Below are 11,685 nucleotides of genomic sequence, written 5' to 3'. Positions count from 1 at the left end.
ACTCCTGTAACTTCGCATATCAGAGTCCTATAGAGATACCCTTCAGCACACAAAATTTTGAAGGTCAAGGTCAAAGGTCAAGGTCACTTTGTGGTCAATCATGGAGGTCGACGAAACCCTTATTTTTTGAGTAACTTTGATCGGATCGTCTCCAAACTTCATGGGAATCTAGTATATGGTCCGGCGCTCAGCTGATTAGTTTTTGGTGGCGATCGGCCTTGACCTTCATGGTTAGCGCTGGAGGTCGAAAATTATTGACCCCAAGGTCAAATGTTGAAATCGTTATTTTTTGAGTAACTTTGATCGGATCGTCTCCAAACTTCATGGGAATCTAGTATATGGTCCGGCGCTCAGCTGATTAGTTTTTGGTGGCGATCGGCCTTGACCTTCATGGTTAGCGCTGGAGGTCGAAAATTATTGACCCCAAGGTCAAATGTTGAAATCGTAGGTACCATATCTTCGCATATCTTCGCATGTAACTTGGCATATCAGAGTCCTATAGAGATACCCTTCAGCACACAAAATTTTGAAGGTCAAGGTCAAAGGTCAAGGTAACTTTGTGGTCAATCATGGAGGTCGACGAAACCCTTATTTTTTGAGTAACTTTGATCGGATCGTCTCCAAACTTCATGGGAATCTAGTATATGGTCCGGCGCTCAGCTGATTAGTTTTTGGTGGCGATCGGCCTTGACCTTCATGGTTAGCGCTGGAGGTCGAAAATTATTGACCCCAAGGTCAAATGTTGAAACCCTTATTTTTTGAGTAACTTTGATCGGATCGTCTCCAAACTTCATGGGAATCTAGTGTATGGTCCGGCGCTCAGCTGATTAGTTTTTGGTGGCGATCGGCCTTGACCTTCATGGTTAGCGCTGGAGGTCGAAAATTATTGACCCCAAGGTCAAATGTTGAAATCGTAGGTACCATATCTTCGCATATCTTCGCATGTAACTTCGCATATCAGAGTCCTATAGAGATACCCTTCAGCACACAAAATTTTGAAGGTCAAGGTCAAAGGTCAAGGTCACTTTGTGGTCAATCATGGAGGTCGACGAAACCCTTATTTTTTGAGTAACTTTGATCGGATCGTCTCCAAACTTCATGGGAATCTAGTATATGGTCCGGCGCTCAGCTGATTAGTTTTTGGTGGCGATCGGCCTTGACCTTCATGGTTAGCGCTGGAGGTCGAAAATTATTGACCCCAAGGTCAAATGTTGAAATCGTTATTTTTTGAGTAACTTTGATCGGATCGTCTCCAAACTTCATGGGAATCTAGTATATGGTCCGGCGCTCAGCTGATTAGTTTTTGGTGGCGATCGGCCTTGACCTTCATGGTTAGCGCTGGAGTTCGAAAATTATTGACCCCAAGGTCAAATGTTAAAATCGTTATTTTTTGAGTAACTTTGATCGGATCGTCTCCAAACTTCATGGGAATCTAGTATATGGTCCGGCGCTCAGCTGATTAGTTTTTGGTGGCGATCGGCCTTGACCTTCATGGTTAGCGCTGGAGGTCGAAAATTATTGACCCCAAGGTCAAATTTTGAAATCGTAGGTACCATATCGAGTAATACCTCATATGAATGCCCTTGATGAGTGCTTCCCAGATCTGTAAACAGTTTGACGCTATGACGTCATTTGATGACGTCATGACGAAAAAACGGAATTTTCATGAAAAAATTATTTCCTCAGTTCTCATCAAAATCTTTCAATATCTCGTGGGCAGACATTCCTCAAAGAGTCGCTTCTAGTGGATAGCAGTTCTGTTCACCTCAGTGTGACCTGAAGCAAGTCACTCATGTTCACATTTTGGCAAGATACGGTTCACCCTGTGGGTGACATAGGTTTATTTTGTTTGTTTTTTTGTTTGTGGTTAATCATTTTTTTTTCACGTTTAGATCACTCTGTAGACCACAGTTATTATTGGAAACTCCTGTAACTTCGCATATCAGAGTCCTATAGAGATACCCTTCAGCACACAAAAATTTGAAGGTCAAGGTCAAAGGTCAAGGTCACTTTGCGGTCAATCATGGAGGTCAACGAAACCCTTATTTTTTGAGTAACTTTGATCTTATGATCTCCAAACTTGGTGGGTATATAGGGTGTGGTATGGCGCTCAGCTGATTAGTTTTTGGTGTCGATCGGCCTTGACCTTCAAGGTCATTTTGAAGGTCATTCATTTGTTTGTGGTTAATCATTTTTTTTCACGTTTAGATCACTCTGTAGACCACAGTTATTATTGGAAACTCCTGTAACTTCGCATATCAGAGTCCTATAGAGATACCCTTCAGCACACAAAATTTTGAAGGTCAAGGTCAAAGGTCAAGGTCACTTTGTGGTCAATCATGGAGGTCGACGAAACACTAATTTTTTGAGTAACTTTGATCGGATCGTCTCCAAACTTCATGGGAATCTAGTATATGGTCCGGCGCTCAGCTGATTAGTTTTTGGTGGCGATCGGCCTTGACCTTCATGGTTAGTGCTGGAGGTCGAAAATTATTGACCCCAAGGTCAAATGTTGAAATCGTAGGTACCATATCTTCGCATATCTTCGCATGTAACTTCGCATATCAGAGTCCTATAGAGATACCCTTCAGCACACAAAATTTTGAAGGTCAAGGTCAAAGGTCAAGGTCACTTTGTGGTCAATCATGGAGGTCGACGAAACCCTTATTTTTTGAGTAACTTTGATCGGATCGTCTCCAAACTTCATGGGAATCTAGTATATGGTCCGGCGCTCAGCTGATTAGTTTTTGGTGGCGATCGACCTTGACCTTCATGGTTAGCGCTGGAGGTCGAAAATTATTGACCCCAAGGTCAAATGTTGAAACCCTTATTTTTTGAGTAACTTTGATCGGATCGTCTCCAAACTTCATGGGAATCTAGTATATGGTCCGGCGCTCAGCTGATTAGTTTTTGGTGGCGATCGGTCTTGACCTTCATGGTTAGCGCTGGAGGTCGAAAATTATTGACCCCAAGGTCAAATGTTGAAATCGTAGGTACCATATCGAGTAATACCTCATATGAATGCCCTTGATGAGTGCTTCCCAGATCTGTAAACAGTTTGACGCTATGACGTCATTTGATGACGTCATGACGAAAAAACGGAATTTTCATGAAAAAATTATTTCCTCAGTTCTCATCAAAATCTTTCAATATTTCATGTGCGTTGGCCATGAAGACATACTATTCACCATACGAAATTATTAAGGTCAAGGTCAAAGGTCAAGGTCACTTTGCGGTCAATCATGGAGGTCAACGAAACCCTGGCAAGATACGGTTCACCCTGTGGGTGATGTTTTATTTTGTTTGTTTTTTTGTTTGTGGTTAATCATTTTTTTTTCACGTTTAGATCACTCTGTAGACCACAGTTATTATTGGAAACTCCTGTAACTTCGCATATCAGAGTCCTATAGAGATACCCTTCAGCACACAAAATTTTGAAGGTCAAGGTCAAAGGTCAAGGTCACTTTGCGGTCAATCATGGAGGTCAACGAAACCCTTATTTTTTGAGTAACTTTGATCTTATGATCTCCAAACTTGGTGGGTATATAGGGTGTGGTATGGCGCTCAGCTGATTAGTTTTTGGTGTCGATCGGCCTTGACCTTCAAGGTCATTTTGAAGGTCATTCATTTGTTTGTGGTTAATCATTTTTTTTCACGTTTAGATCACTCTGTAGACCACAGTTATTATTGGAAACTCCTGTAACTTCGCATATCAGAGTCCTATAGAGATACCCTTCAGCACACAAAATTTTGAAGGTCAAGGTCAAAGGTCAAGGTCACTTTGTGGTCAATCATGGAGGTCGACGAAACACTAATTTTTTGAGTAACTTTGATCGGATCGTCTCCAAACTTCATGGGAATCTAGTATATGGTCCGGCGCTCAGCTGATTAGTTTTTGGTGGCGATCGGCCTTGACCTTCATGGTTAGCGCTGGAGGTCGAAAATTATTGACCCCAAGGTCAAATTTTGAAATCGTAGGTACCATATCGAGTAATACCTCATATGAATGCCCTTGATGAGTGCTTCCCAGATCTGTAAACAGTTTGACGCTATGACGTCATTTGATGACGTCATGACGAAAAAACGGAATTTTCATGAAAAAATTATTTCCTCAGTTCTCATCAAAATCTTTCAATATTTCATGTGCGTTGGTCATGAAGACATACTATTCACCATACGAAATTATTAAGGTCAAGGTCAAATGGCAAGATACGGTTCACCCTGTGGGTGACATATGTTCATTTGTTTTTTTGTTTGTGGTTAATCATTTTTTTTCACGTTTAGATCACTCTGTAGACCACAGTTATTATTGGAAACTCCTGTAACTTCGCATATCAGAGTCCTATAGAGATACCCTTCAGCACACAAAATTTTGAAGGTCAAGGTCAAAGGTCAAGGTCACTTTGCGGTCAATCATGGAGGTCGACGAAACACTAATTTTTTGAGTAACTTTGATCGGATCGTCTCCAAACTTCATGGGAATCTAGTATATGGTCCGGCGCTCAGCTGATTAGTTTTTGGTGGCGATCGGCCTTGACCTTCATGGTTAGCGCTGGAGGTCGAAAATTATTGACCCCAAGGTCAAATTTTGAAATCGTAGGTACCATATCGAGTAATACCTCATATGAATGCCCTTGATGAGTGCTTCCCAGATCTGTAAACAGTTTGACGCTATGACGTCATTTGATGACGTCATGACGAAAAAACGGAATTTTCACATTTTGGCAAGATACGGTTCACCCTGGGGGTGACATATGTTTTTATTTGTTTGTTTGTTTGTCCGGGTGATATCTCAGCCATCCTCTGAGCTAGGAAGATGAAATTTAGGCACAATAGTGAGCAAGTGCTTTGGCAAAAACGATATATATTTTTGATTAATCAATTAATTGATTAGTTACTTAATTATTATCGATTAATTAAAAGTACTTATTTCTTTCTTTTCTCTTCTGGGCAATATCTCACTATCTCAGGCACCTTTTGAGCTGGGAAGCTGATATTTGGACATGACAGTGAACAAGTGATGTAGCTATAAAGGATATTTTTGATTTATTGATTAATCAATGAATCGATTAATTATTTATTGATTACAGCAATTAATTATTTAATTATTTGATTAATGACTATTTTTTTTAAGTTACAGATTGGGTTGAAATGGGGGTGTTTTCGGTATTCTATTCGCCAATTGATTAATAGTTTAATTATTTTACAATTATTATTTATTTATTTTCGTTATTAATCACTTATTTATTTTCTTTCTCATCTGGGCAATATCTCAGGCACCTTTTCAGCGAGGAAGCTAATATTTAGACACGATAGTGACAAAGTGATGTGGCTTTTAAGGATATTTTGGATTTATTGATTAACTAATTAATCGATGAATTATTTATTGATTAGTCAAACAAACGATTAATTATTTTATTTTTGATTCATTGATTATTTAATTAATTTTCAAAAAGTTACAGATTTGGCTGAAACACTGGTGGTTTAGGTATGCTATTAGCCAATTGATTAATAAATTAATTCTTTTACGATTATTATTTATTTTATTTTATTTCACAATAAATAAATAAATTAATTGTACACCTCTCCCTCCCAATACCGCCGCATGGCCGCTTAGCGGTATATGCGCCACATTGCGGTATTGCCAGGTGCCAAAGGCGCCCCAGCAATGCCACACTAGAGGATGTCATTTATTATCTTGCCAAAACGAAGTTTTTGCAAGATGTATTAGTCAGCTTGTATGTTTGTTTTTTTGTTTTTTTGTTTGTGGTTAATCATTTTTTTTTCACGTTTAGATCACTCTGTAGACCACAGTTATTATTGGAAACTCCTGTAACTTCGCATATCAGAGTCCTATAGAGATACCCTTCAGCACACAAAATTTTGAAGGTCAAGGTCAAAGGTCAAGGTCACTTTGCGGTCAATCATGGAGGTCAACGAAACCCTTATTTTTTGAGTAACTTTGATCGGATCGTCTCCAAACTTCATGGGAATCTAGTATATGGTCCGGCGCTCAGCTGATTAGTTTTTGGTGGCGATCGGCCTTGACCTTCATGGTTAGCGCTGGAGGTCGAAAATTATTGACCCCAAGGTCAAATTTTGAAATCGTAGGTACCATATCGAGTAATACCTCATATGAATGCCCTTGATGAGTGCTTCCCAGATCTGTAAACAGTTTGACGCTATGACGTCATTTGATGACGTCATGACGAAAAAACGGAATTTTCACATTTTGGCAAGATACCGTTCACCCTGGGGGTGACATATGTTTTTATTTATTTGTCATGGGGGCAGTGTACTTTGAATGTATCTGTGCTTGTTGTACACCGCTCCTTTCCTATGCCATGTCCAGGCGCTGCATGATGTCATTGCCAGGCATTGAAGAGGACCCGGCAATGACACGTGCTGAAAGGGAGTACTCAGTTTTCACTCCGGTTTCTTGTTTTCTTGTTTGTCTGGGCGATATCTTAGCCATCCTTTGAGCAAGGAAGATGAAATTTCGGCATAATCGTGAGCAAGTGCTTTAGCAAAAACTCTAATTTTAGTTTTTTGATTAATCAATTAATTGATTCGTTATTTAATTATTATCAATTAATTAAGTACTTATTTATTTCCTTGCTCATCTGGACATTATCTCAGGCACCTTTTGAGCTTGGAAGCTGATATTTGGACACAATAATGACCAACTGATTTTGCTATAAAGTCTATTTTTGATTTATTGATTAATCAATTAATTGATTAATTATTTAATTATTCAATTAATGACTTAATTAACTGATTATTTTTAAGTTACAGTTTCAGATGAAATGGTGGTGGTTTCGGTATTCTGTTAGCCAATTGATTAATTATTTAATTACTTTATGATTATTATTAATTTTTTTTCATTATTAATCATTTATTTCTTTTCTTTCTCATCTGGGCAATATCTCCGGCACCTTTTCATCTACAAAGCTCATATTTGGACATGACAGTGACCAAGTGATGTGGCTATAAAGGATATTTTTTTTATTTATTGCTTAATCAATTAATCGATTAATTATTAATTAATTACTCAATTAATTGTTTAATTTTTTCGATTAATGACTTATTTAATTAATTTTCAAAAAGGTACACCATCGGATGAAGCACTGTTGGTTTTGGTATGCAGCAGACAATTGGAGTATGGAATTACGGTATTGGAAAGGGTGTTGGAGAGGAGGATAAGGAAGAAAGTGAAGATCTACGAAATGCAGTTTGGATTTATGCCAGGAAGAGGAACGACAGACGCGCTTTTTATTGTGAGGCAGTTGCAGGAGAAGTACATGGAGAAGAGGAAGAAGTTGTTTCTTGGGTTTGTTGATCTGGAGAAAGCATTCGATAGGGTTCCACGTAAAGTATTGACATGGGCATTGAGGAAGTTAGGAGTGGAGGAATGGTTGATCAGAGTAGTTATGGCAATTGTTACGTGGTCACCTCGGTGAATACCTGGTCTCGGTGACCCCCGGACCGTGAGAGGAACTCCGCCAGCAAGCTGTATTATATATGCGCTTTCGCCACGCAATCCATATGATTATGAATTTCACCCAGGAGACAACTGGTGTTCAAGGATATATTTCCAATGGTAATGATACCATACAATTTCAATGACCCAACCACGGAGATTTTCCCTGAGCAATCAACAATACACAACCATCAACAATATTTCAATGACACAACCACGGAGATTTTCCCCCGAGCAATCAACAATACACTACCATCAACACTTCCCCAGCCACAATCAATTCCCTATGAGTAAGATGGCCATCTTATACATGTGTGTCCCGGTGAGTACTCACGACACCCTTTTGGTCTCGGTCCCGCACAATGTCTCTGGGCCCCTCCTGACCAAGATGATGGTCGCCGTCGCCGCTCTCGGGCGGTTGAACGAACCCCGGGTGGACGTTTTTCCACTGGGCAGGTATCGTACCAGGCACCGAGGCTGCAGCCCCTTGTGGCCACGCGAAGCGGATACGGTAGAGCAAGCCAAACCCCACGCCGCTTGCAAGGCGCGTTAGGCCCCAACGTGCGACCCGCACGCGTCTGTTTGGACGGTGCCGCGAACGAGGCCAGACGCGGGTTCGATGCACGGCCCCACGTCAACTTGACGTCTCCACCGGGCAGGTACCCGCTCCGGTAATTCCTCTCGCCAGCCAGGCTTCGGAACGCCGCTGTTCCACGCAGCGCAAGGTCGATCCCACCTTTTGTCGGAGCGGGGCGAGGAAGAATAATCATCGTCCTTTTTTCCTCGTGTCTTTTCCTCTTCCGTTTCCGGTCACTTCCGTTTCCGGCCACTCCCTCAGAAGGGCTCCTGACCCTCCAACCACAACAACTACACAACAACTTAATATACTACACACGGATAAGCAAAGACCTGAATGGTAATTCACATACATTCATATAAATATGTAACACTCCCCCCCTTCAAGAAAGAAAGTTTGAACCCAGCGAAAACTTTCTTTGCCGGCCAATTTGGAGAAACAAACCAGATAACTCAACCCCCCCCACATTATCCGTTCCCCCCGGGCACAGTTATCACTTAAAAATAAAGCAACCAAAATTTCACCACAACCCCTCCAGATTACTCCCTCTGGACTAAGTACCAACAACGACATTGTCCCTGCCAAATCAAACTCCATCTCATGACCCTCTGACTTTGACCGTCAGTTTCTTGGGAATGAAGGTTAAGGGGTTGATGAAAGATCCAAAGTTAAGCAACTCGATAGCACTTTTTCCGGGAGGCCAAGCCGAGTATTCACTACATGGATGCCTTTAGGAACGCGAAGTTCACGGTTAGTCCGTGCAGGAAAGTTCTCTACATGGGCGCCTTGAGGAACGTGGAGTTCACGGTTAGTCCGTGCATGAAAGTTCACTGCATGGACGCCTTTAGGAACGGCGTTCACGGTTAATTCGTGTAGGAATCTTGGCTCGGCGGCTCCGCCGCCTTCAGTGCTTCAACTTCTCAGAACTTCCCTAATAATTAGGGTGGGACCACTGGTCCCTGTAGTCCCATGAATAGCGGTCTCATTCTCGGCCACTACCAAAACTACCGCCCAGTTGTCCTCTCCTGTAGACCTCTCGACGCCTACGAAATGCCTTCCCTACTGTTATGGTCCGACCCTCCAAATCCTTGCCATTCCAATTCTTCTCTGCCTCTCTGGCGTCTTTTGTGCTGGCAAACGTGACAAAGCCAAACCCTCTTGACTGTTGCGTTTCCCAGTCTCTTACCAACCGCACTTCCACCAGCGGCCCATATCTGTTGAAGACAGAGGTCAGAACTTCTTCCTCTGTTTTGAAGTTCAGTCCCCCTACAAATAACTTGGCACTTTTGTCGCCATCCCGAGCTGGTGTGGTGTTATTTTCCCTGCTGGGCTCTTTACCAACCCTCAGGTTACCATAAACTTGACCCCCGGCCAAATCATTCCCGATAACCACAGATACACCCTCTACAGGAAGCGTGGCTTGTAAACCGACGGTGACCGGTCCTGACACCAAATCGGACTCCAACTGGATGACCTGAAGGGGAGCACTAACACCGCCCCCGACCCCCTGTAAACGAACACTATCCCCCGTTGCCGTCTCCTCGGACCATGGCAAAATGCCTTCAAGCATTAAAGATTGATGGGCCCCTGTGTCCCTCAATATCCTAACCGGTCTCCGGTTATTCGAGGCTCCATCCAGTGACACAAACCCCTCTGAAATAAATGGTTGGTAACCCTTTTGATGGCGATTTCTTACGCTAGCCATCGCATTCGGAGTTGTAATAGTCGGACTCCGCTCTGGGTTGTCCCTTTTCATGAGGTAACAACTGGATATCAAGTGTCCAGGTTTCTTGCAAAACGCGCAAGTAGGCCCGGAGGAAAAACTCGGGGTCTGCCTCGGGCCCCCCGAACTATAAGTTTGTCTTGGGCCCGCATCCCTCTGATTTCGAACCGGTGGGGTATCATAGTTGTCCCCATAATCATCTCGAGGCCGCCGCCATGTATGGTCGTTCTCCGCACCTGCTGTTCCCCACCTCCCCTGCGGAGATCTAGGCGAGGAGTTAGGTTCGTGGACCCCTATTCGGTGGGTTAAGGCATAATCATCTGCCATGGTGGCTGCGTCCCACAACTTTGGTACCTTCTTTTCCTGCAGGTACACCTTGATGTCCTCGTGGACACACTGCTGGAATTCCTCCACCAGGATCAAGTCCCGCAATGTCTCGAAGTCTTTCCCGACTCCTTTTGACTCACACCACCGATCAAACATGTTTTCTTTCACTCTGGCAAACTCCACATGGGTCTCACTCTCCCTCTTCCTGGCATTCCTGAATTTTTGCCTGTAAGCTTCCGGAACCAACTCATAGGCCTTGAGGATGTGCTTCTTCAGTACCTCATAATCTGCACATTGGTCCATTGGTAGCGCCGAATAAATTTCCTGAGCTTTCCCCACCAGCACACTTTGCACGAGTATGGTCCAGGCCTCCTCCGGCCAGTTTAATTGTCGAGCCACTTTCTCAAAGTGTGGAAAAAATTTCGCGACTTCTTTTTCACTGAACGGTGGAACCAGCCTCACATGTCTGCCCACATCCCAGGTTTTCTGGTTAGGTGTCGACCCCGTCAGCAAGGGTGGTGCCTCTCCCCGTTCTCTCATTAACTCCAGCTCCTTGAATTTGATTTCTTGCTGAAGCTCCATGTCACGTTCCTTTAATTCCCTTTCCGCTTTTCTCTCCTCTGCTTCGAGGTCCCTTGCAGCTCTCCTCTCCTCTGCTTTTCTCCCTTCTAACCTTTCCTGGAGTTCTCGTTCCACTCTCCTTTCCTCTGCTTGTTTCTCTTCTCTCCTCGCTTCTGCTTTCCTTTCTTCTTCTGCTAACCTTTCCTGGAGTTCTCGTTCCACTCTCCTTTCCTCTGCTTGTTTCTCTTCTCTCCTCGCTTCTGCTTTCCTTTCTTCTTCTGCTCTTTCCTTTTCTGCTTTCCTTTCTTCTTCTTTTAACCTTTCCTGGAGTTCTCGTTCCACTCTCCTTTCCTCTGCTCTTTCCTTTTCTGCTTTCCTTTCTTCTTCTGCTCTTTCCTTTTCTGCTTTCCTTTCTTCTTCTGCTCTTTCCTTTTCTGCTTTCCTTTCTTCTTCTTTAATCCGTTCCTGGCTCCGTAATTGCAACTCCAGTTTCCGGAGCTCAACATCTTCTGGTTCTTCGGGTAGCCACTCCCAGGCTAACTCGTCCCATGTTCCTAATCCCACCATAGATTGTATCACCATGGCCTGCAACTCTGCCTTCCTCAAATTAGTTCGGACCTCCAAGTTAAAATGTTTGGCCAATTTCAAGAGGTCCGACTTTAGCAACGCTCGGAACTGTGCCTCACTCGGGGTTACCCCAAAGTTCTGTGCCACAAACGCCATGGTGCCTATCGTTAACACCTGTTAACCTCCACCCAAGACTTTACCCCAATTTCTCCAAAAAAAATTTACCAATTAATAATTAATTAATAAATTTTAATTAATAAAAAAATTATTATTTTATTATTTTATACAATTTTAAATCCCGGACGTAGACCCAATTGCGAAACCGCAAATCGTAATTTGGACGAGCCCCCAATTCTGTTACGTAGTCACCTCGGTGAATACCTGGTCTCGGTGACCCCCGGACCGTGAGAGGAACTCCGCCAGCAAGCTGTATTATATATGCGCTTTCGC

At 42.9% G+C, this 11,685-nt stretch overlaps 1 protein-coding gene across 1 annotated transcript; it reads right to left on the bottom strand.

The window, feature by feature from the left end:
- Nucleotides 1-6,247: 6,247 nt before the first annotated feature.
- LOC144892752 (uncharacterized) lies at nt 6,248-11,422 on the bottom strand. The gene is made up of 3 exons (XM_078781096.1): nt 10,988-11,422; nt 9,789-10,780; nt 6,248-6,252 (listed from the first exon to the last, which is right to left on the bottom strand). The coding sequence occupies exons 1-3, from the start codon at nt 11,389-11,391 to the stop codon at nt 6,248-6,250; spliced, it is 1,401 nt and encodes a 466-aa protein (XP_078637222.1). The 5' UTR covers nt 11,392-11,422.
- Between the last annotated feature and the right edge of the window lie 263 nt (nt 11,423-11,685).

The sequence above is a fragment of the Myxine glutinosa genome, chromosome 6 (genome assembly GCF_964187855.1).
Source record: "Myxine glutinosa chromosome 6, kmMyxGlut1.1, whole genome shotgun sequence".
NCBI lineage: Eukaryota > Metazoa > Chordata > Myxini > Myxiniformes > Myxinidae > Myxine > Myxine glutinosa.
Note: the sequence above shows the minus strand (reverse complement) of the source record. Positions and strands in the feature narration are given on the sequence as shown.

What these genes read in the sequence shown, in the direction of transcription:
- LOC144892752 (XM_078781096.1), bottom strand. Translation starts at nt 11,391, where the DNA reads ATGGCGTTTGTGGCACAGAACTTTGGGGTAACCCCGAGTGAGGCACAG. An exon ending in GAACGAGAACTCCAGGAAAG is followed by an intron (nt 10,781 to 10,987) that starts GTTAAAAGAAGA and finishes ACTCCAGGAAAG; the next exon opens with GTTAGAAGGGAGAAAAGCAG.